Here is a 26,589-nt window from a genome sequence, read left to right as displayed (position 1 = left end):
TATTTTAACGAAGCTGGGCAGACAATCCTCACTGTCCCGTTCTCGGGCTCTAGTACTACTGTTTTCTGTGATCGTTTCTGGCACTAAACCTTAGTAACTCAAACACGTAGTTGAAAGCAGGTTTTGTACTGACAATTCAGATTGCTAGTGGGAAGCTAACCAGTGACTATCTTGGTGTCAACAGGGAAAAACTACTACAAAAAGAGGTGAACTGTAATGGTCTACTCTACAGTGTGGACCACTAATCACAAATATGGACAAGTGTCATTATTGATTCCTAAAAAAAGGTGTTTGGAACACTTATATGAAGCTTTTAAAAGGAGTGAGATACTAAATTGGACATGATCTCTAACACCGTAACTAAAGTCAGAAGAGCTTCCTGAATTATTAGGGTACCTTAAGTGCTTTTGTGCCATTTCTAGAGTCTGCTGGGAAGGAAGAAATCTGCCTTCTTTATTAAAACTGGCCTTTCTTAAGCTGCCAAAAGCTCTATGCCAAGTTCCCAGTGCTCTCAAGACTGACCCATAGGTACCCTGTGAAAGGGCCAGAGCCCTGTGCTGGTATAAAGGAAAGGGTATTTGGTGACAGGCAGACAATAACCAGCACTAAAACCGTCACCCGAACTGGTGTGTGCAGCTCTAATATTCCAACACCATCCCCCTTACCTTCTGTCAGTGACAGAAGCCAGCAAATCACGGGGCAATGAACAAACAGAGGGCAAAGAGACAAAGGATTTTATTTTCCATCATATTTCCTAAAGAGCAGATTAATGAGCAGTGGCAACTAATAGCTGAGGTCAGACATATGCCTCAGACCACCTCTCCCCCAGCATCTGTTACTTCTCAGGAGTTTCTTTCATTTTGCTGAGCCAACAGATTTAGAATAAACCTAGCCAAACCTTCATTGTGACCTTCTGGACAACAGACTCACAAGAACAAAAATAAGACCAAACATAATTAAGACAGAAGTCACCAACTAGTATTTTCCTTCTTGTCTTTACTAAAACTAGTTCTTACAAGATAAAAATAGCAACAAATAACATTTATAGAGTATCTTACTTCTCACAAGCCAGAAGTACCTTCATATAACTTAAACTTTTCTAATATTTAAATCTTCTTTTATACCAATGTGTTTACTAAGTAATTTTTTTATAGCAGCAAATAGGTACACGCAGAGAAGGGTTAGACAACTCAAGTCTCTGCTACTCCAACTACTTTGTCCACAAAACAACAAAATGCTCTGCTAGGGAACACTACAGGTAACCAGCAACTGGTTTAGTATTTACTACTCTTGGCTGATATTAATTCCTCTGTTTCCCCATATAGTACTGAAACACTATAGAGAGATGAAATGCATTTACGGGTCAACTAGCCTTAGATCTTGCGGCTGACTGGACCTCCACTTTTAAGGCCACCTCCAGGCTAAATTTTTCCCATGCCAGGTATAAAAAACTTTTCATTCATCAAGTTCATAGGACCTCTTTGGTGAAGCCTATATAAACAGAGTAGATACCTTTTCTCCAAGCCGAATGCTGCCACATTTCAGAATGTTGATATCATTTTTGCAGTCATCCATGAAGCCACAGATCAGACGGTAATCACTGAAAATGATGGCTGTCATCTTGGTGATATACTGGTGACACTGATACTCAGTGATGTTGCCTCGGTGATCCACCAAGCAGGAAACCAAGTAACCTTTCCCAACCGGTTCATCAGCACATTCTTTAATCTGCTCCAAAGAAAGTGGCTGTTTTACACAAGTGTTTTATTCTATCAAATGACTTTTACAAAAGAGAATGTCTGCTATTCTCTTATTGATTTCCCATCTATATTTGGGAGAAAAAGAGGAAAGCACTTAGAAATACATTCGTTATAAAGAAAATAGTGTCATACCTCCTCAGATTGTTGTGGGGTCTAGGAAATATCTGATTAATGTGTTTGGCAACAAATTTCTAGAATTTGAGCTTTACTGATATATAATTAAAAAAAAAACTTTTAACATCTATAGCTTTAGAATGGTTCTATTGAGAAGTCCCTTTATCCATGCAAAGAATGCAATGGACAGTGAGGAGATTAATCTGGGAAACAGCTCTGGAAAACAGGTGCAGAACTGAAGTCTAGGGGCACGTCCCAAGCCAAGCTACACAGAACACTATTAGTGTCAGGTAAACCTAATGGCTGAGAGAAGGCAGGCGGGAAGGCATAATATTACTTCTCGACATGACATTAATATGTTCTAAATTAACTGTGGATTTAGACATGTGTTTTTGAATTTAGTAGAATCCCAGCTTCACCACTGTGGTCTGGAACAGAAACATGTTTAAAATGATGCTCAGTGTAGTCTGGAAGAAGTCTGAGAAAGGAGAGGCCACTGTAAGTCTAATTTGGGTGGTTCAGACACATGTTCTACTGGGTCAAGCCCAGCATAATTCCACATGGTGTGGGTTCCTGCAAAGTGCATCCCAAACCACACGTGCGAATGAAGCCAATGAGCCAAAAAAAAAAAAAAAAAAAAAAAAAAAAAGCTGAAATTCAGGCACAAAAAAGTAAAATCTACTTAATGGGTTGTAAGCTTGAATTATAAAACAGGGAAAGTTGTTTGGAAAAATCCTACCGCATTTGAAGAGATTAAAAACAAACAAAAAGGACAGTTTTGACAAGAGTAAAGGGCCCAAATGTAAATGTTTATTTTTAATATAAACAAGAAGAAAATGTTTTATTGGCTTTTTGAAACCAAGAGTAACCACTCTCTACTATCACACTACCTATCCTAAATACATACAGAAGGCAAAAACAAATACACTCTCCCTTTCCAAAAGGTGCCTGGTGAAGAATATACCACACACTCACTATATCCTATAGCCCACTGGGTCTCTTTACGTTCAGTCCAGTCCTTGTATCAAATCCAAACCAAGTGAAACACTCAACTCAAGACAGAAAATGGTGTTTACTTTTCAAAGAAGCAAACTTGAGAATTTAAGAAAATAGTCTTGCTCTGGCTTCAAGAGGCAGCAGAGATCTTCCACAATCAAGATGAATGCAACTCTTTCAACTTAACCTTGAGGGTTTTTTGTTTTTTGTTTTGAAACACCCAGAAAGAGGGTAATAAATGTATTTCCAGGAAAAGGCTTTTGTTTTGATTTTGAGCAAAATAGAGTTAAGTTTCACAAGTAAAAGGAGGAATAGCTGCTTGAAAAAAATCTCAGCATTTGTAATTCAACCAAAGAAAAGCCTGTATAAGAACAAAGAGCTAGCAATAGAAGCCTGGGTTTTAAAACTTAGTGAAGTGCAAGCATTCTTACTACAGCTCTTATACTGGGCAATCAATAGTTTACATATCTGAAGAAAAATCAGGAGCACATTTCATTTTTTTATTTTTATTTTTTTTAAAGATTTTTATTCATTTATTTGACAGAGAGAGATCACAAGCAGGCAGAGAGGCAGGCAGAGAGAGAGGAGGAAGCAGGCTCCCTGCTGAGCAGAGAGCCCGATGCGGGGCTCGATCCCAGGACCCTGAGATCATGACCCGAGCCGAAGGCAGCGGCCCAACCCACTGAGCCACCCAGGTGCCCCAGGAGCACATTTTAAATTGGAGCCCCAATGAGAACATAAATGTATATTTAGCTTTAATCACTTGAGGTTCTACTGAAACACAGAGATGTAATACCTCTTTGCATTTCAGTTCATCATCAATTAGGACAGGGGGGAGTGTTTGAATTAAAAGCTGGTGCTTTTCTTCAATCATTCTATTAGCTAGAAGCTTAATACAAAGAAGGAAAATTTCTATGTTAACAGCAAGAAACACCATATTAAGGCATCAACATGTCACGAATAGGAGTAAACTGTGAAGTGGCCGGGGAGCAGTGCTGCCATCCCTATTTCTGACATGAAGCAGGAGGAAAGCCAGCAGTATTTGGCTCAGCAATGGAGAGGGGCACCTGGGTGGCTAAGTCACTGGGCGTCTGCCTTCAGCTCAGATCCTGATCCCAGGGTCCCAGGATGGAGCTCCATGTCCAGCTCCCTGTTTCACAGTAAGCCTGTTCTCCCTCTCCCACTCCCCCAGCTTGTGTTCTCTCACTGTGTCTCTGTCAAAAAATAAATAAAATTTTAAAAAAAATGGAGAGTAAATAAAGTTTGGTTTGCAGTTTGCAGGTATTCTTGTGATGCTGTTTTTCTCCTTGCAAGCAGAATTGCAAGAAAGAGGATAGGAAAGAGAAGGAGATGTGAAGTAAAACATTTCGTTGACAACTGTGTTCTTCCTGATATTTAATTTTCCTGACTTCAGTATAATCTCCCTCTAGGAAGGGATGAGTTCTCATTTTTACTTGAAATCATTCACAAAACCACAAAACCCCAAAAGGTTACAAGAGGACCATCATTACATAAACATTATAAGAAAGCCAGTTATGCGTACGTGTGTGTGTGTGTGTCTTTTATAAGCCAGTGAAGAGGGAAATTATTCTGATGAATCTGGATAGACTCACATGACAATCAAACTGGTATATACAACTAACCATATTATCTGTAGTTCACACTGAACCAAGACAATTGAAAATTTTCCCCAATTAGCATCTGTACAATGCTATACATTTTCATTAATTATTTTTGTTTTTATACTCAACACCCATCTATAACAATAGATACAATTCTTGTCACAAACTTTTTAAATGTCAATTCCTATTATTTGAAGCATATGCCTCTATGGTTCAACTGAACCCACTGTGTAACTCAGAAACATTTACAGGCCTCCTGGGGAGACCATTCTGAAAAGCTCCAGACATCAGCAGACTGCAGAAAGTATGAGTGGAGCACTGATGACAGAAACAGTTGTGTCCTCTGTTTGGGGATCAACAGAGCCCGATTTTGAATCTGTCTGAATCAACAGCATCCCAAGATAAATGTAGGTGAACATTAACAAAAAGGAGGCTGATTATACTCCCCGCCACTGTGGCTTCTCTCTCAGCCAATACAGATGGGAATTCCAAGAAAAGTAAAGTAACTGAGTCCAGTCATTCCTCCCTTAATGACTGGCCAGGTCAATGGATGTAATGTTTTCTTCTAAGCCATTAAATACCCATAAAAATCTTTTACAACCTACCTCTGATATGGTAGATTTGCAAACCTCTCTGGCCACAGATTCAAATTTGGGGTCTGTAGTTAGATTCAGCTTGTAATTCCACAACAACTACGAACAAGAAAAACAAACAAACAAACAAACAAAAACTCCAGTTAGAATAGTATGACATTTTTCATCGATGGTTACTGTAAGTGATTAAAGTCCATTATACAAAGTCAGATAAAGCATATTCAGTTAATGAAAAGTAAGATAAAAATGTCATCGTGTTTACAGATAAAAGGAAAAAAATGGGCAGACAAAATAAAACCCTACCATTCAGGCATACTTGTTTCTTTTTCCACTTAAGGACAATTTTTTTTTTTTTTAAGATTTTATTTATTTATTTGACAGAGAGAGATCACAAGTAGATGGAGAGGCAGGCAGAGAGAGAGAGAGAGAGAGGGAAGCAGGTTCCCTGCTGAGCAGAGAGCCCGACGCGGGACTCGATCCCAGGACCCTGAGATCATGACCCGAGCCGAAGGCAGCGGCTTAACCCACTGAGCCACCCAGGCGCCCAATTTTTTTTTTTTTTTTTAACTCAAGAAAAAAGTTAAAATTAAAATCCCTGGTAAGGTTTCAGAGAAAACATTAATAAGGTTGTACAAGCCAAATTCTATTAAATCAAGAAGTCTAACCCAGAAGCTCAGACTTGGTGGGTTTACTCATAGATATCGCAATCCACAGGGCTTCCACAGATCAGTTTTATGAAGGGGAGATGCCAAGCGTCTAGTACGCAGACCTATCTATCTTCATTCCTTTAAAACCCTCCTTTGTCTTGACACATACTCCATAAGGTCTACTTTACACAACTGTTTTTTAACATGTTTTAAACTCCAAACTATCTGAAGCCATTACTATTTACAGATGAGTGCTGAATTTTACCATACCTTTTGCAGATTTACTTAACAATTTTCAATGTATGATTCAATTTCTGAAAAGTAGCATAAGTGGCCCTTATACCCAGCTCAGATGGAGAGGCAGAGCACAGACTTTGTATGATGCTGACCGGGAGACCGGGGGAGGGAGATGCAGTTCCAAGCCTTTCTCTTGGCTATACTCCAAGAATAAACAATATAATCACTCACTCACTGATGCACTGAAACGTGCTTAGCACTTGCACTATACCACACACAGTCTGAACTCAAGGTCTTCATAGGCTATTAGAGGAAACAGAAAAACATGTTTGAGTTTGTACTGTACTAGGAACTAGGGGACAAAACAAAAGGAGAAAAAAAAAGATTACACTATCCAGTGGTGGCTATGGTCAATGGCAAACAGTGTGAGCATTTGGGTGACGGCAATACAAAGTATACCAGCAGTACAGGGGAGGAGGACCCCAGACTGCGTTGGGGAGTTTGGCCAAGTAAAGTGTACTATGGAAAGTGCTATCTAAGATGAAACCCTGAGAGATTAGCAGTTAGCCACAGTAAAGGGGTAGAGAGAAGACTATTTTAGGTAAACGAAACAGCATGCATATAAGCTCACCAAAAGGAACAGAGCATGTTAGAGGAACTCAAAGTTCAATGGAAGACTGATTCTGACAACCCTTGTAAGCCTTGTCTGAACTGCAACCCGAGAGTCACTGAAGGGAAATTAAGGGAATGACATGACCAGATCTCGTTTTTTGTTCTTGTTTTTTAGATTTTATTTATTTATTTGACAGACAGAGATCACAAGTAGGCAGAGAGAGAGAGAGAGATGAGGAAGCAGGCTCCCCGCTGAGCAGACAGCCCGATTCGGGGCTCGATCCCAGGACCCTGGGATCATGACCTGAGCCGAAGGCAGAGGCTTTAACCCACTAAACCACCCAGGCGCCCCGCCATATCTGCTTTTTAGAAGTATAACAGAGGCTTATATCACCTGTGTTGGGAACAACACAGAAATAAGTACTTAATTCCGTATAGGAGTACTGGAAAAAAAAAATCTGTGAATAAATAAAATACGAAGGATGAGTAGTATTTCTTCTCTTCCCCCCTAAAGAAAAAAACAAGCCAGCAAAAAGCTCTAACCCTTCAACTATCATCAATAAGTGAGTTTTTAGAAAAAAAACACTGGCCACCATCTATAACAAAAGCTCTAAAAGGAGCTATGCCTTGCTCAGCACAGTGTATGCCCAGTGCCTACAAGAGAGAGTGATGGAACACACAGGCATCAACAAATATTTGTTAAATGGATGAACAAAACAATAAATTTATACCATAATGAGTGACAAGTTCAACCAATAGGACATATGAGACCAAACTGAGAATGTGGGTATAGGAGAAACTTAGTTCTAACTGAAGGAATCTTGGGCCTCCTGGCTCCTCACAAGCAAAGACGAATCCAGTGATTCAAAAGACAAGGTTAGAATTTAGACAAACACATTTTACAATTATCTATGAATTAAGTCAGTACTACTTGGTCATTACATTTTATATTTTATTTTTTAATTTAATAAATAAAATATTTTAAAATATTTTTTATTTGAGAGAAAGCATGAGCAGGGGAAGGCCAGAGGGAGAGGGAGAAGCAGACTCCCTGTTGAGCAGGGAGCCCAATATGGGGGCTTGATCCCAGGACCACCTGAGCCCAAGGCAGATGCTTAACTGACCGAGCCACCCAGGTACCCCTAACTTTTGTATTTTAAAATTAAAGCAACATTCTTCTTTTAAAATTAAGAACATTCTCTGTGTACATCAAACCAAAGACTCTTTACTGAGTGACCTATGGCTGACTTCTTTGAAAGGAAGGAGGAAAGGAAAGGTGCCTGGGTGGCTCATTCAGTTAGGTGCCTGCCTTTGGCTCAGGTCATGATCCCAGCGTCCTGGGATCGAGTCCCACATCAGGCTCCATGCCGAGCAGGGAGCCTGCTTCTCCCTCGCCCGCTCTGCCTGCCGCTCCCCCTGCTTGTGCTCTCTCTCTTTCTGTCAAATAAATAAATAAAATCTTAGAAAAAAAAAAAAAGAAAGGAAGGAAGGAACGAACGATGGAAGATGGAAGGCAGAAAGAAGGAAAGAAGGGAGGGAGGGAAAGGAAGGAAGGGAGGAAGGGAGAGAGGGAGAAATAAGAAAGAAAACCTGTCTGGTAGCTCAAGGATATAGCATAAACAGCAAAAAATGACAGAAAAATTATAAAATAAAAACTACAGGGTGCTTCCTTACTTTATCTAACACAAACTCAGATGTCCTGTAATGGCCTAGAAACTGATTTTCTGTCAAAGCCATTTAGATAATCACTTAGAGCTTCTGAAATGTCTTTAACTTTTAACTTTGGAATATCTAATTTTTGTTTTAATTTTTTGAGGTTTAATTCACAGACTATAAAAGTCACCATTTTAAAGTGTCCAGATTCAGTGGCTTTCAGTACATTCATACGGTTGTGCAAACACCAGTGTCTAATTCGAGGACATGCTCGTCGTCCCCAACAGAAACCCCACAGCTGTTTTATCACTCCTCATCCTTCCTCCACCCATCCTTTACCAACCATGAATCTACGTCCTGGTCTTTTATTTTTAGTATGACCTAGTAACGCATTATTATTCTTTCAGGAATGAAAGTACAAATGGAATTCAACACAGGTTTCCACCAGTGTTTTCTTCAAGAGAACATAAACACACATTCACACCTGATTTTGGGAGTTGATTACCTGCATCATATTTGATACCTGTCCCAACCTCCTGAGTGGTTAAGTGGTTACTGTCAACTAGAAAAATAACTGCAATTTGACACTAAGTGCTATTGGTTAACAGGATGTAGTTCAGCTTCAATTTTCTTAAACACAAGATGTTCACTTATGAATCCACCCACTTACCCATCTCCCTCTCCTAGACACATACTGAGTAACTACTATAACCCGGAAACTTGCTAGATGACAACATGAAGGGTGAAGAAGAAAAAAAGCCACTGTCTCAGCATTCAAGGAGCTCAACCACAGGAGCCAAGAGACAAACAGTCAGCCTGGGAAGCAAATAAGCAATGGAAATATAGTGTGATAAATGTGACACCAGATGCATACCGGAGATGTTATGGGGATATGAAGGAAGAACATAGCTCAGTGAATGTAGAGGAGGGATACGTGGGGTGGTAGTGATTGTTATACCAGGCTCGATCCCCAGGGATAAGAAGGAATTTTGTCAGGTGAACTGAGGGAGACTGGGGTTCTAGGAGTACAAAGCTAAAAAGGACAGAAAGAGTAATTATAACTTCTAAGGACACCTATAGCTCAGGATGGCTAGGTTGAGGTAATGAAAGATGGGGCTGGGCTGCAAACAAGGATCAGATCACACAGAGTATCAGAGCTCACCTTAAAGTATGTGTAGTTTATCTTATAGGAAATGGGAAGCCAGTGAACAATTTAACCAGAGAACTCAAAAGGTCAACTTTAGTCACAGTGCAAAGAAAGGCCAGACTAGGGGAGGTTAGCAGACCAGTTAAAGGCAAGAACTGCTGGATGGGAGAAATGGGATGTATCTGAAAAAGTCAGGATAGTGACAAGTTTTTGGTACGGATGGTTAAGGAAAAACCTTCCTTCATAGTCAAGCTCCTTGAAAGCCTGTATAGCTCATTTTATCCACTTACTCTTCTATTCATCTTAAAAATTTTAGATCAAAGCTGTTTAGTCAAATAGTTCTATAAACGCAGATAAAACATCAGACCAGTTCCCTGACAAGTCCCTTTCTGAAGTCCTACCAACTCCCCAGAGACAAATACTTTAAATTCCTTTAGCTTCTTCTTAGGGTAATTAACTCTACACTTTTTAAAAAAGATTTTATTTATTTGAGAGAACAAAAGCGAGAGAGACGGGGGTGGGGGGGTAGGACAGAGGGACAGGGAGAAGCAGACTTCCCACTAAGCAGGGAGGCCATGACATGGGGCTTGATCCCAGGATCCTGGGATTATGACCTGAGCTGAAGGCAAACACTTAACCAACTTAGCCACCCAGCTGGCCCTAACTCTACACTTTTATGAAACTACTTGCTGTTTCCTGACTTGTTAGTTTTAGGTATTCTGTAATAGCTTTATACTACAGAAGATAAGGAATGATCTTTAATATGCTTTTTCCTGATCCCAATATAGATAAATCACAATGCTAGATAGAATTTTTATTATTGATGATGTAAAAGAGCATACATCCCGAGAAATACATAATACTATTATTATCAGACAGAGCAGAAATGTGAAATCAGCAGCTCGAGTCTGGAGGTCTGTAGAGAGGATAGAGGACAGGAACCACAACTTGTCACCAGAGCATCACCAACTTCTCTTCAACAGAAATCCTGGCAGCAGTCTGCGTAGTCATCTGGAGATAAGTTCTCTCTAGGTAACAGCTCAGGTGTGAGAAGACAAGACCCACAGTGGGCACTGGAAGGAGGTGCCTTGGCTTAGAAGACTCAAGAGCCATGGGAGCCACCATCCCCAGTAACAACCCTCTGGCCATAGCTTTCAGGGTCCCCACGAGGGAAATACTCAGGTACCAGTCACCACATCAGGGAAGCCCAAAGTATGGCACCCTTAGTGAGTAAGTATAATTGAGGGAGTGTGATCTTTGTTCTTTCTCAAGACTGTTCTTGGCGGGAAGCCTGGGTGGCTCAGTGGGTTAAAGCCTCTGCCTTTGGCCCAGGTCATGATCCCAGAGTCCTGGGATTGAGCCCCGCATCGGGCTCTCTGCCCCACAGGGAGCCGCTTCCTCCTCTCTCTCTCTGCCTGCCTCTCTGCCTACTTGTGATCTCTGTCAAATAAATAAATAAAATCTTCAAAAAAAAAAAAAAAAGACTGTTCTTGGCTATTTGGGGGTCTTTATGGTTCCATCCAAATTTTAGGATCACTTGTTCTATTTCTGTGAAAAGTGCCATGAGAATTTTGATAGGCATTGCACTGAATCTATATACTGCTTTGGATAATACGGACATTTTAACAATATTAATTCTTCTAATCCATAAGCATGGAGTATCTTTCCATTTATTTGTGTCTTCAATTTCTTTCACTGATGTGTTGTAGTTTCCACTATACAGCACTTTTAGTTCCTTGGTTAAATTTACCTTACCCATTTTTCTATTCGTCTTTTCTTCATTGCTTCAAGTATGAATTCTTAAAATATTTCGGACACATGGTCAGATATATGTATTAAAATGTTTTCTCCTCTATTACTTGCATTTTCACACTCTTAATATCATATTTAACAAAATAAAATGCAATGTAATGTAATTTATCAATCTTTTGCTTTATGCTCACTGGTTTTGTTTCCCATTTATTCTTTGCTAATCCCACGACCCTGGGACCATGACCTGAGCTGAAACCCTTAATAAATGAGCCATGCAGGTGCCCTCACGGTGTCACTTTTAAGTTCACTGGAGAAATATGCTTGTTACTACTATATAAAAACATAATTAAGTTTTATGTATTGATCTTATACCCAAGGTCATTATTAAATTCATCTAGTGATCGTCTACCTGTAAATTCTTTTGGGTTTTCTACTCAATCATGTCATCTGTAAATAATGAGTTTATTTTTTCCTTTCCAATAGTTTTTAAGTAATCTCTACACCAACCCAGGTCTCAAACTTACAACCCCAAGATCAAGAGTCTCACGTTCCACCGAATGAGCCAGCCAGGCACCCTCCTTTCTAATTTTTACCTATTTTCTTTTTTCTTACCCTACTACACGTGAGCTAGGATCTCTGTGACCATGAGCCAACTATGTCTTGGTGCCAATCTTGGGTAGAAAGCTATTAATATTTCATCATGTTTGCTGTAGGTCTTTTTTTTTTCTTTCAGTCTAGAGGTAGCCCTTTACACTTTATTAGACATTAGGACTTAATACATATTTAGAATTCTTTCACTTCTTCACTGCTACTAATGTGTATCAGTCTTTCCGATTACAAAAGAAAATGTATATTGCTCTTTTTTCTGCTTGTATCCCATTGGGAAGTGGTTATTCTTTATCATTTTATTTTATTTTCATTATGACAAGTGTACTCTTTAATTCCTATCTCCTATTTAACCCATCCCCCCACTCACCTCCCCTCTTGTAACCAACAGTTTGTCTTCCATAGTTAAGAGTCTGTTTCTTAGTTTGTTTCTTCTTTTTGTCTTTTGCTACCTTGTTTTGTTCAATTTCACATAAGAACATACAATATTCATCTTTCTCTTATTTTCGCTTAGCATTATATTCTCTATATCCATCCATGGTGTTTCAAGGGGCAAGATTTCATTCATTTTTATGGCTGAGTAATATTCCCATATATTTATTATATTCTTTTATGATTACCTTTTCTTTCCCATTCATCTATGTACAGACACTTGGGCTCTTTCCATAGTTTGGCTATTGTAAATAATGTTGCTATGAACATCAGGGTGCATGTATTATCCCTTTGAATTAATGTTTTTCTATTTTTTGGGTAAATACCGAGTAGTGTGATTATTAGATAATAGGGTAATTCTATTTTTAATTTTTTGAGGAAACTTCATGCTGTTTTTCACAGTGGCTGCTCCAGTGTACATTCCCATGAACAGTGCCCAAGGGTTTCTTTCTCTCCACATCCTCACCAACATTGTTGTTTCTTGTGTTGTTGATTTTAGTCATTTTGACGGGTATAAAGTGAGAGCTCAATGTAGTTTTGATTTGCATTTCCCTGATGAAGAATGATGGTGCGCATCTTTACGGTGTCTGCTGGCCATCTGGATGTCTTCTTTGGAGAAATGTCTGTTTATGTCTTCTGCATATTTTTAATTTGATTATTTATTTTGGGGGTATTGAATTGTAATACTTCTTTATATTTTTTGGATATTAACCCTTTATTGGATATGCCTTTTTAGCTTTGTTGATTGTTTCCTTTGCTGTGCAGAAACATTTTATTTTGATGTGGTCCAAATGGTTTATTTTTGCTGCTATTGGTTTTTTTATAATCACACATTATCAGGTTAATTAAATAAATTCTGTTCTAAGATGGGTGTTGAAATTAGAACTCTGAACCTTAACTGGCTAACTGATGATAGTAAGGAATTATGACATTTTCAGATATAACAGTATTGTGGCTATTTTTTAAGTAAAGCCTTATCTTTTAGAGGTATTTAACAAAATATTAACAAATGAAATGATGTCTGGGTTCTGCTTCAAAATAATACAAAAGGAGGGGAAGTAAGCAGGAAGAGAGATGACACAAGATGGATCTGAATAAATAATTGAAGCTGGGTGTTAATTACATGAGGGTTGATTATACTATACTCCTGAGATAAAATTTATGTACTACTGAATTCACCCTTCTAAAGTATAATTTAGTGTCTACTAGTATATTTAAATTTTGACAACCATCACCACTACCTAATTCTAGACTATTTTCATCATCCCAACATGAAAGTTCATGGAGTTAAAGAGTATAATGGTAAGCAAAGTAAGTCAGTCAGAGAAAGACAAATACCATATGATCTCATTATATGTGGAATTTAAGAAACCAAACAAACAAGCAAAGAGAGAGAGAGAGAGAGACAAACCAAGAAACAGACTCTTAACTGCAGGTAACAAACTGATGATTACCAGAGGGGAGATGGTAGGAGGATAGGTGAAATAGGCGATGGGAATTAAGGAGTGCAACTGTTGTGATGAGGACTGAGTGATGTATGGAATTGCTGAATCACTATATTGTACACCTGAAATTCATATAACACTGTATGTTAAGTGTACTGGAATTAAATAATAATGATAATAAATTTTAAAAAAGAAATGCCATACCTAGTAGCAGTCACTTCCTACTCCCCACTTCCCCCAGCCCTTGGCAACCACTAATCTTCTGTTGATTTGCCTATTCTAGACATTTCATATAAACAGAAACATAAAATATGTAACCTTTTGTGTCCAGTTCCCAAGTTTCATCTTTACTGTGGTATGTTATCAGTACTTCATTCCTTTTTCCTGCCAAACATTATTCTACTATATGGTTATATCATGTCTCATTTATCCATTATCAGTTGATAGACATTTGGGCTGTTTCCACTTGTTCAATGCTATAATTATTGCTTCTATGAACACCTGTGTACACATTTTTATGTGAACATGATTTCAACCATCTTGGGAGTATCTAGGAGTGGAACTGATTATTCAGATCACAACTGTTTAACCTTTTGAAGAACTACCAGACTATCTTCTGTAGTGGCTACACTATTTCACATTCCTACCAGCAATGTATGAGGATTCCAATTTCCCCATATTTTCAACATCCGTTATTGTCTATCTTTTTTATTACAGTCATCTTAGTAGGTATAATACAATATCTTGTAATTCTGATTTGCATTTCCTTAAGATGAATGTTGTTGAGCATCTTTTCATGTGATTATTGGCCATCTGTATATTTCTTCAGAGAGATGTCTATTCAAATCCATTGCTTATTTTAAAATTTGTTTATCGTTGAGTTGTAAGAAGCTTTTTTTAAATATGTTCTCATTACTAGACCCTTATTGGATATATGATTTGCAAATATTTTCTCTCATTCCGTGGGCTGTCTTTCAATTTTCTTGACAGTACTCTCTGAAGCCACAGAAGTTTTTCATTTTGATGAAGTTCACTTTATTTTTTCTTTGGTTAGTTGTGCTTTAGGTATCATACCTTAAAAACCTTTGCCTAATCTAATGCCATTAAGATTTACATCTACAGTTTTATCTGGGTGATTTAAAATTTAGCTCTTTGATCCATTTTTATATATGGTATAAAATAGGGGTCCACATTAATCTTGAGGTATGTGGATATCAAGCTGTTCCAGAACCATCTGTTGAAAAGTCTACTGTTTCCCCCCAGTGTATTATCTTGGCACCCTTGCTGAAAATCAGTTCACTATAAATGAATGTGTTTTTTTCTGAATTCTCAATTCTATTACACTGATCTATATATCTACCCTTATGCAAGTACCACACAGTCTTGATTACTGTGGCTCTACAGTACATTTTGAAATCGGGAATTATGAATGCTCCAACTTTGTTCTTTTTTCAAGACTGTTTCGGCTATTCTGGATCCCTCGCATTTCCATATGAATTTTAGGGTCAGTATGTCAATTTCTACAAAGTTGTCAGCAGAAATTTTGACAGGAATTGCACTGAATCTAAATCAACTTGGAGAGTATTACCATCTTAACAATATTATGTTTTCCAATCCATGAAACAGGATGTCTTTTCCTTTAAATCATCTTTAATTTTGCTCAAAGATGTTTTCCATGGAGTTCGGTATACCAGTCGTATACTTTTTTGGTTAAATTTATTCTTTTTTTTTTTTTTTAAAGGATTTTATTTATTTATTTGACAGAGATCACAAGCAGGCAGAGAGGCAGGCAGAGGGAGAGAGGAGAAAGCAGGCTCCCCGCTGAGCAGAGAGCCCGATGCGGCGCTCAATCCCAGGACCCTGAGATCATGACCAGAGCAGAAGGCAGAGGATCAACCCACTGAGCCACCTAAGCGCCCCATGTTAAATTTATTCTTAAGTATTTGATTCTTCTTGATGCTATCGTAAATAAAGTTGTTTTAATTTCATTTTCAGATCATTCACTGCTGGTCAGTAGCAATACAACTGGTTTTTTAATCTACTAATGTTATATCCTACAGCCTGCAGTCTAATTACTAACGTTAGAAAATTTCCCATATTAGAAGCTTAAAAAAAACAGTATTGAATTTAGTCAAATGATTTAATGTACCTACTGAGATGATGTAACTTTTTCTCCTTTATTGTAACTAACTTTTCAAATGTTAAATTAACCTCACAGTTCTGCAATAAATCCAGTGCAGTCCTGATGTATTTCCCTTCTTATATTTTAGTGGATTCAGTTTGCTACTAATTTGGTTAACGTTTTTTAATCAATGGTTCACAAGTGACACTGGCCTATGTTTTTCTTCTTGTTTTATCCTGGTTATGTGATACTAAGGTTATGTTAGCCTCATAATGAATAAAAAAACATTTCTACTTTTTTTAAATCCTTTAAAAGACTGATATTGGGGCACCTAGGTGGCTCAGTCAGTTAAGTATCTATCTTCAGCTCAGGTCATGATCCCAGAGTCCTGGTTTGAGCCCCACACTGGGCTCCCTGCTCAGTGGGGAGCCTGATTCTCCCTCTCCCTCTGTATCTCCCCCAGCTTGTGTCTATCTCTAATAAATAAATAAAATCCATTTTAAAAGATTCTATTTATTTATTCATGAGAGAGAGAGAGAGAGAGGAGCAGAGGCAAAGGGAGAAACAGGCTCCCAAGGTGCAGGGAGCCCAATGTGGGACTTGATCCCAGGACCCCAGGATCCTGGGATCCAGATGCTTAACCAGCTGAGCCACCCAGGTGCCCAATAAAATCTTTAAAAATGAATAAATAAAAACAAAATAAAAGACTGGTGATGGTGCGCCTGGGTAGCTCGGTGGCTGGGCATCTGACTTCAGCTCAGGGTCATGATCTCAGGGTTCTGGAATCCAGTGTCATGCTTCTCACTGAGCAGAGAGTCTGCCTTTTCCTTTCCCTCCCTCTCTGCCCCTCCCCCTGTACATGCTCTCGCTCTCTCAAATAAATAAAATCTTTTAAATAAATAAATAAGTAAATAAAAGACTGGTGTTGTTTTTTACCTTCTGCTAATAAATCCATCTGGTCCTGAAGTTTCTTTATGGGATTTTTATTTAAAGCTTCATTTTTTAAAAATATTTTTTAAGGGACACTTGGATGGCTCAGTTGGTTGAGTGGCTGCCCTCACCTCAGATCTTGATTCTGGAGTCCTCAGAACAAGCCCCACATCAGGCTCCCTGCTCAGCGGGGAGTCTGCTTCTCCTTCTGCCCTTCACCCCGCTTGTTCTCTCTGACCCCACTTGCTCTCTCTGGCTCTATCTCAAATAAATAAATAAAACCTTTATAAATATATATATATATATATATTTTTAAAGTTTTATTCATTTAAGTAATCTCTACACCCCACGTGGTGCTCAAACTTAAAACACCAAGATCAAGAATTGCATGCTCCACTGACTGAGCCAGTCAGCCAGTAAAGATTTTTATTCACAGATTCATTTTTTAAAATAAATATAGGCTACACAAATTCTCTACTTCTTGTGTTGGTTTTGGTAAATTTCTTTCTCTAGTAATTTGTCCACTGTGCAAACATTTTCAAATATATTGGCCTAACAATTCTTCATAACTAATTTTATCTCTTGCTTAACAACACTAACTCATTCCAGAACACCCCCAGTAGGTGGAAAGCTGTTTAATTTTTTAAACTTGATCCACTAATTTTAATGGGAAAGATTATCATGCAACCCATCCCAACCCAAAAAAGTGTATTAGTTTGCTAGGGCTGCCTAACAAAATACCACAGACCAGCTGGCTTAAACAAGAGATTTATTTTCTCACAATTCTGGAGTTTAGATGTCTGAGATTAAGGTGTTAGCAGTACTGATTTCTTCTGAGACTTCTCTTCTTGTATCCTCACATGGTTTTCCCTCTGCCTCTGTGTCCTAATCTTCTCTTTTTGTAAGGACATAATTTCCTATTTTCTGTATACTCTTTGTCCCTATTTTTAACAGTTTCAAAACCTTCCTATTCTCAAGCCTTTTAGGACCCCTAGGTCACAGATTAGCTACTTTCTGGGATTCCCCTATGCCAGAGTCACTTGACTGATGGATTTTGAATATTTTCCCTAATTTTTTGCTTCATAAATAATGCCACAATATCCTCTTATGGACATATTTGAATCCATTCTTTTAAGTATAACTATTACCACTTCTATTCTTAGAAGTAAAAACATTAGGCCAAAGTATATACATATTTTAAGTTGACTGCTTTACAAAGAAGTTTTCATATTTATATTCTTATTCACAGGCAGAGCAGAGTTTAACAACCTTTTCTGCAAAAGGCCAGAAAGAAAAATCTTTTATACTTCTAGGGACCTACATACAGTAACTGTTGAAATTACTCAATCTTTCTATTATAGCACAGAAAGCAACCAAAGATAGTATGTAACTGAATGGGTGTGGGAGTGTTCCAATAAAACTTTATGCATAAAAATAGGCAGTGGTCTGGATTAGGCCAATGGGTAGCAGCTGGCTAATCAGTGGGCTAGAGAAAGCTTATATCCCCATATTCCCATCAATATTATGTACTTATCAAATTTTTTATATTTGCTAATCAGATGGATGAAAATAATGCATTCATTTGTCTTAATTTTCACACTTTTAACTATAAGAGACAATCAAATTTTAATGGTTTATTAGACATCTTTTTCATTACCTGTGAATAATCTATACCTGTTGCCTATTTTTATTTTTATTTTTTAAAAATATTTTATTTAGGGCGCCTGGGTGGCTCAGTCGTTAAGGGGCTGACTTTAACTCAGGTCATGATCCTAGCATCCTGGGATCGAGCCCCACATCGGGCACCCTGGTCCTCGGGAAGCCTGCTTCTCCCTCTTCCACTCCTCCTGCTTGTGTTCCCTCTCTCACTGTAACTCTCTCTGTCAAATAAATTAAAAAAAAATCTTTTTTAAAGATTTTTAAAGATTTTTTTTTAAAGATTTAAAAATCTTTAAAAAAGATTTTATTTATTTATTTGACAGAGAGAGAGAGAAAAAAGCATGGGGAGCGGCAAGCAGACGGAGAGGGAGAAAGAGAAGCAGCCTCCCTGTGGAGGGGGCAGTCCAACGCAGGACTGGATCTTAGGACCCCAGGATCATGACCTGAGCTGAAGGCAGATGCTTAACCAACTGAGCCTCCCAGGGGCCCCTGTTGCCTATGTTTATTAGCAGCACTTTCTATTGAAGAATATAGTTTGGGGCACCTGGGTGGCCCAGTCAGTTAAGCATCCACCTCTTGGTTTCAGCTTAGGTCAGGATCTCAGGTCACCCCTATACAAATGATTTTTAATGTACTAATTCTAGTTATCTCTAGAGTGTGTGTGTGTATGTGTGTGTATAAAACCTTTAACATAGGGCACCTGGGTGGCTCAGTTAGCCATGTGTCTGCCTTCGGCTCAAATCAGGATCCCAGGGTCCTGGGATGGAGCCCTGCGTGGGGCTCCCTGTTCAGCAGGAGTCTGCTTCTCCCTCTCCCTCTACCCACCCACATGTTCTGTCTCAAATAAACAAATACAATCTTTGAAAATATAAAAATAAAGTTGTAAGCATGATAAGCAGAGAAACAATTATTTTCAAATGGTAGCTATAACTGAAGTAAAAATTAAGCTTAAATACATAAATATTTGACAAAATCTGCTTGTTTCTAGAATGGATGGGTATTTGCAGATTTACCATGGTCCTTAAATAAGTTTTATCATCCTTGTTAAGAGTAAGAAAATCTGGGCACCCGGGTGGCTCAGTCGTTAAGCGTCTGCCTTTGGCTCAGTTCATGATCCCGGAGTCCTGGGATCAAGCCCCGCACTGGGCTCCCTGCTCAGCGGGAATCCTGCTTCTCCCTCTTCGACTCCCCCTGACTATATTCCCTCTCTCACTGTCTCTGTCAAATAAGTAAATAAATAAAATCTTAAAAAAAAAAAAAAAAAAAAAGAGTAAGAGCATCTAAGAAGACATAATGTTTCCCGGAACAACAGGAAAAGCCTCCTGAATCTGCCATATATATAAAGCACATATGGTGAGTTATGGAAAATCCATACTTACATGATTGCAGTCTGAAGAAATCTCATTTTCAGGCTAAAAGGGAAAAAAAAGAGAGATGACGTTAAAAAAAAAAAAAAACCCAACCCTCAAGTTTTCAAATACCACCAAAATAAACTCAAAACAAGAAATCTGAATATTTAACTGAATATGTTTCTTCAATTTAAGAAATAAAATGGGCTTATAAGTGTTTTAGATTGCCAGGGAGGAATATACCAGAAAAGTAGATGAGACATAATCATTTTCTAATCAATCACTTTCTAATCAATGGTACAATCTGAAAATGGGGAAAATGGAATAGAAAGTAGTAAAGAGGGAAGAGTTCAAGATGGCAGAGGAGTAGGAGACCTAAATTTCATCTGGTCCCAGGAATTCAGCTAGATAGCTTTCAAAGCATTCTGGACACCTACCAACTCAACAGGAGATTGAAGAAAAGAATAGCAGCAACTCTATGAGCAGAAAAGTGACCACTTTCTGGAAGGTAGGACCTGCAGAGAAGTGAATCTGAGATGTACGGGAAGACCGCAGGGTGGGGGGTACTTCTGTCAGCTGGCTACTGGCAAATGATACAGCAGCAGAGCACAAAATTGGGACTTTTAGAAGTTTGCTCTGGTGAGGAATTTAACTCTGGTGGCTAAGCAAGGGGTGGAACCCTCACCGGAACAGTGTGGTCTCAGGACTCTCGGGGTCACAGAAAGACCAGGGTTGCATGAGTGTGGCAGAACTCCCAGGCATTGGAGCAGGGAAGCTGGCTCCAAAGACTGAGCCGAGGAGTGGGCTCTCAGCTCAGGACTGCCATAAACTGTGATATGCAGTACAGCTGGGCCACTGCACTTTGAGCTGGGGCCCAACACATGGCAGAACCAGAAAGACTTCCCTTCCTCCCCAAGGGTGAGCTGCAGGGGAGCCGGATGCAGGGATCTGCTGGGTTTGGGGACACCAAATGGGGCCGTGTGCCAGAAATAGAAACGCACTGTCACAGGCTGGGTGAGTACAGAGTGTGGCCGGAGACCAGGGAGAGAGGAGTGATTGACTGCTTTTCTCTGAGGGTGCACTAAGGAGTGGGGACCTGAGCTCTCAGCTCCTCTGGGGCCAGAGATTGGGAGGCTGCCATTTTCACTCTCCTCCTCAAAATTTGTGTGGAAAGCTGATAGGGAACAAAAACTACAGAGAGCAAACCAAGCAGATTACTTAGCCTGGCCGCTGGCAAGGGAGATGCAATTCCACCTGGGGCAAATACACTTGAGAATCAATGCAACAGGCCCCTCCCCCAGAAGATCAGCAAGAACGTCCAGCCAAGACCAAGTTTACCGCAAAACTCCAGCGCTAGGGGAATACAGCACCCCATGATTCTTTAGTCTTTCAACTTTAATTTTTAAAATTTTATTATTTTTGTTTCTTTTTCTTTCTTTTTCTCATTTTTATTTCCTTTTTCAACCAACTTCTTACCATTTCCCTTTTAAAAACCTTTTTTAAATTTCATTTTTGCAGTTGCATCACATCCATTCATTGTATTTAACCTTATTTTTGTATATATGTAAGTTTTTCTTTCTTTTAAAATTCTGGGATCCAGCTTCTTCTAACAGACCAAAATACACCCCAAATCCAGTATATGGCTCTGTTCTATGAAACAGCCTGATCATATTCTTCCCCCTCTACCCCCACCTGTGGGTCTCTTCTGATTTGTTTTGTGTACATTTCTCTGGAGTCATTGTTACCCTTTAGCATTTTGTTCTCTCATTCATCTATTCTTCTCTGGACAAAATGGAAAAACTCACCTCAAAAAATAGAGTAAGAGACAGTACCAACTGCCAGGGACCTAATCAATATGGACATTAGTAAGACATTAGAACTAGAGTTCAGAATAATGATTATAAAGATACTAGCCGGGCTTGGAAAAAAGCACAAAGGACACTAGGGAATCCCTGGAGAATTAAAATCTAACCAAGTCAACATCAAAAAGGCTTTTAATGAGATGCAATAAAAAATTGAGGCTCTTACTACTAGGATAAATGAGGCAGAAGAGAGAATTAGTAACATGAAAGGCCAAATGATGGAGAATAAAGACACTGAGAGAGAGAGAGAGAAGAGAGATAAACAACTACTGCATCACGAGGGGAGAATTCGAGAGATAAGTGATACCATAAAGTGAAACGATATTAGAATAATTGGGATCCCAGAAGAAGACAGACAGGGGCAGAAGTATACTGGAGCAAATTTTAGTGGAGAACTTCCCTAGTTTAGGGGAGGAAACAGGCATCAAAATCCAGGAGGCTCAGAAAACCCCCCTCAAAATCAACAAAATCAGATCAACACCCCGACACCTAAAAGTAAAACTACGAACCTCAGAGACAAACAGAAAGTCCTAAAAGCAGCTCGGGACAAGACGTCTGTAACCTACAATGGTAGAAACATTCGATTGGTAGCAGACCTATCTACAGAGACGTGGCAGGCTGGAAAGGACTGGCATGATCCAGATACTAAGTGAAAAAAATATGCAGCCAAGAATACTATATCCAGCAAGGGTGTTATTGAAAATAGAAAGAGAAATAAAAAGCTTCTAGGACAAAGAGAAATTAAAAGAATTTGAAATTACCAAACCAGCCCTACAAAAAATACTGAAAGGGATCCTTTAAGCAAAGAAAGAGCATAAAGGTAACACAGACCAGAAAAGAACAGACTATATACAGTAATAGTTACCTTACAGGCAATACAATAGCACTAAATTAATATCTTTCAATAGCTACCCTAAAAGTAAAGGGCTAAATACCCCAATCAAAAGACACAGGGTACAAGATTGGATAAAAAAGCAAGACCCATCAATATGCTGTCTGCAAGAGACTCATTTTAGACCCAAAGATACCTCAAGATTTAAAGTGAGGGGGTGGAAAACCATTTATCATGCTAATGGCATCAAAAGAAAGATGGGGTGACAATCAATTAGATTTTAAACCAAAGACTATAATAAGAGATGAGGAAGGACACTGTATCATACTTAAAGGTGCTATCCAATGAGAAGATCTAACAATTATAAATATTTATGCCCCAACATGGAAGCAGCCAATTAGATAAGCCGATTAATAACAAAATTGACAAACACATCAATAATAATACAGTAATAGTAGGGGACTTTAACACACCCCTCACTAAAACGGACAGATCATCTAAGCAAAAGATCAACAAGGAAATAAGGGTTTTAAATGACACACTAGACCAGATGGACTTCACAGATATATTCAGAACATTCCACCCCAAGGTTGCAGAACACACATTCTTCTCCAGTGGACATAGAACATTCTCCAGAACAGATCACATCCTGGGTCACAAATCAGGTCTCAACTGGTACCAAAAGACTGGGATCGTTCCCTACATATTTTTAGACCGCAATGCTTTGAAACCGGTCAATCCCAAGAGGAAAGTTGGAAAGAACTCAAATACATGGAGGCTAAAGAGGATCCTACTAAGGAATGAATGGGTCAACCAGGAAATTAGAGAAGAATTTAAAAAATTCATGGAAATGAATGAAAATGAAAACACAACCATTCAAAAATCTTTGGGATGCAGCAAAGGCAGTCCTAAGAGGGAAGTATATAGCAATACAAGCCTTTCTGAAGAAACTAGAAAGGTCTCAAATACATAACCTAACCCTACACCTAAAGGAGCTGGAGAAAGAAGAACAAATAAAGCCTAATCCCGGCAGGGGAAGAAAATAATAAAGATCAGAGCAGGAATCAATGAAACAAAAACCAATAGAACAGGAGAACACATCAATGAAACTAGGAGCTGGTTCTCTGCAAGAATTATTAAGATTGATAAACCACTGGCCAGACCTATTAAAAAGAAAAAAGGACCCAAATAAATAAAATCACGCATGAAAGAGGAGATCAAAACCAACACCAAAAAAATACAAACAACTATAAGAACATATTGTGAATAGCTATATGCTGACAAATTAGACAATGTTAGAAATGGATGCATTCCTAGAGACATAAAAACTACCAAAAGTGAAGCAGGAAGAAACAGAAAACCTGAACAGTAGATCCATAACCAGCAAGGAAGTTGAAGCAGTAATCAAAAATCTCCCAACAAACAAGAGCCCAGGGCCAGATGGCTTCTGAGGGGAATTCTACCAAACATTTGAAGAAGAATTAAAAACCTATTCTTCTGAAGCTGTGAAATGGAAGGAAAACTTCCAAACTCATTTTTTATGAGGCCAGCATTACCCCACCAAAAAGAATTACAGACCAATATCCCTGAGGAACATGGATGCAAAAATTCTCATCTATATATTTACTAGCCAATAGGATCCAACAGTACATAAAAAGGATTATTCACCACTGCCAAGTGGGATTTATTCAGGGCTACAAGGTTGGTTCAACATTTGCAAATCAATCAATGTGATACACTACATTAATAAAAGAAAGGACAAGAAACATATGATATTCTCAATAGATGTGTGAAAAGCATATGAGAAAGTACAGCATCCTTTCTTATTTAAAACTTTTCACAGTACAGGGATAGAGGGTATATATCTCAGTATCATAAAAGCCATGCATGAAAAACCTACAGCGAATATCCTTCTCAATGGGAAAAAATTGAGAGCTTTTCCCCTAAGGTCAGGAACACAGCAGGGATGTCCACTATCACCACTGCTATTCAACAAAGTACTAGAAGTCCTAGCCTCAGCAATCAGACAACAAAAAGAAATTAAAGGCATCCAAATCAGCAAAGAAGTCAAACTCTCACTCGTTGCAGATGATATGATATTTTATGTAGAAAACTCAAAAGACTCCATCCCAAAACTGCTAGGACTCATACAGAAATTCAGTAAAGTGGAAGGACACAAAATCAATGCACAGAAATCAGTTCCATTTCTATACACCAACAATGAGCAAAAGAAAGAGAAATCAAGGAGTAGATCCTATTTCCAATTGCACCAAAAATCACAAGATACCTAAGAATAAACCTAACCAAAGAGATAAAGAATCTGTACTCAGAAAACTATAGAGTTCACGCATAAAAGAAACTGAGGAAGACACAAAGAGATGGAAAAACATTCCATGATCATGGATTGGAAGAATAAATACTGTTGAAAAATCTATGCTACCTAGATTGTAGAGTAATCTACATATTCAAAGCAATCCCTATCAAAATACCATCACCTTTGTTCAAAGAAATGGAACAAACAATCCTAAAATTTGTATGGAATCAGAAAAGACCCTGAATAGCCAGAGCAATGTTGAAAAAGAAAACCAAAGAGGGTGGCATCACAATTCCAGACTTCAAGCTCTATTACAAAGCTGTAATCATCAAGACGGTATGGTACTGGCACAAAAACAAATACAAAGATCAATGGAACAGAATAGAGAACTCAGAAATAGACTCTCAACTCTCAACTCATCTTCGACAAAGCAGGAAAAGAATAACCAATGGAAAAAACAAAGAGAGTTTCTTTAACAAATGGTATCAGGAAAATTGGAGAGCCACATGCAGAAGAATGAACTGGACCATTTCCTTACACCACCTACAAAAATAGCCTTAAAATGGACGAAAGACCTAAGAGTGAGACAGGAATTCATCAAAATTCTTGAGGAGAATACAGGCAGCAACCTCTTCAACCTCAGTTGCAGCAACTTCTTCCTGGACACAACACCAAAGGCAAGAGAAGCAAGGGCAAAATGAACAAGTGGGACTTCATCAAGATAAAAAGATTTTGCACATCAAAGGAAACAGTCAATAAAACCAAAAGATAACAAAAGAATGGGAGAAGATATCTGCAAATGACATACGAGATAAAGGGTAAGTAGCCAAAAATCTATAAAGAATTTGTCAAACTCAACACCCAAAGAACAAACAATCCAATCAAGAAATGGGCAGACAACATGAACAGACATTTCTGCAAAGAAGACGTCCAAATGGCCAACAGACGCATGAAAAAGTGCTCAATATTAGTCAGCATCAGGGAAATACAAATCAAAACCACAGTGAGATACCACCTTACACCAATCAGAATGGCTAAAATTAACAAGTTAGGAAATGACAGATGTTGGCAAGCATGCAGAGAAAGGGGAACCCTCCTCCACTGTTGGTGGGAATGCAAGCTGGTGGAGCCACTCTGGAAAATAATATGGAGGTTCCTCAAAAAGTTGAAAACAGAGCTATGCTATCACCCAGTAAATGCACTACTGGGTATTTACCTCAGAGATACAAATGTGGTGATCCAAACGGGCATCTGCACCCCAATGTTTATAGCAGCAATGTCCACAATAGCCAAACCATGGAAAGAGCCCAGATGTCCATCAACAAGTGGATAAAGAAGATACACACACACACAAGACACACACACACTCACACACACAAAGTGGAATAATACGTGGCCATCAAAAAATGAAATTTTGCTATTTGCAATGACATGGATAGAACTAGAGGGTATTATGCTAATGAAGTAACTCAAACAGAGAAAGACAGTTATTGTATGAGCTCACTGATATGAGGAATTTGAGAAACAAGACAGGGGGAAGGGAGGGAAAAATGAAACAAGGTGAAACCAGAGAGGGAGACAAAGCCTAAGACTCTTAATCTCAGGAAACAAACTGAGGGCTGCTGGAAAGGAAGGGGATGGGGAGCCTGGGTGGTGGATACTAGGGAGGGTATGTGTTGTGGTGAGGGATGTACTGTGTAAAACTGATGAAATCACAGACTTGTACCCCTGAACCAAATAACACATTATATGTTTAAAAAGTACTAAAGAAACAAAACAATAGTGACATCAGGATCCTTACAAGACACTTCATAATACTGAAAGCTAAAAAGAATCAGGCACAATACAGGTGTCCTTTTCTTTAAAGACAGATTATCTTAAAAAAACCAAAATAATTCCCCCCAA

The 26,589-nt window shown here is 38.7% G+C and overlaps 1 protein-coding gene across 2 annotated transcripts in view; it reads right to left on the bottom strand.

The window, feature by feature from the left end:
• Positions 1-26,589, bottom strand: part of GLG1 (golgi glycoprotein 1) — a 152,444-nt gene that overhangs the window by 37,185 nt on the left and 88,670 nt on the right. For both annotated transcript variants that reach the window (XM_032853963.1, XM_032853962.1), the window contains exons 2-4: positions 19,707-19,739; positions 5,098-5,184; positions 1,513-1,728 (exon numbers count right to left, since the gene is read on the bottom strand). In XM_032853963.1, the coding sequence (XP_032709854.1) occupies positions 1,513-1,728; positions 5,098-5,184; positions 19,707-19,739 (336 nt within the window). The remainder of the gene's footprint in view (positions 1-1,512; positions 1,729-5,097; positions 5,185-19,706; positions 19,740-26,589) is intronic.

Source organism: Lontra canadensis, unplaced genomic scaffold (genome assembly GCF_010015895.1).
Source record: "Lontra canadensis isolate GAN:19392208 unplaced genomic scaffold, GSC_riverotter_1.0 scaffold8, whole genome shotgun sequence".
Classification (NCBI taxonomy): domain Eukaryota; kingdom Metazoa; phylum Chordata; class Mammalia; order Carnivora; family Mustelidae; genus Lontra; species Lontra canadensis.
The sequence above is the reverse complement of the archived record's forward strand: the minus strand, read 5'-3'. Positions and strand labels throughout refer to the sequence as shown.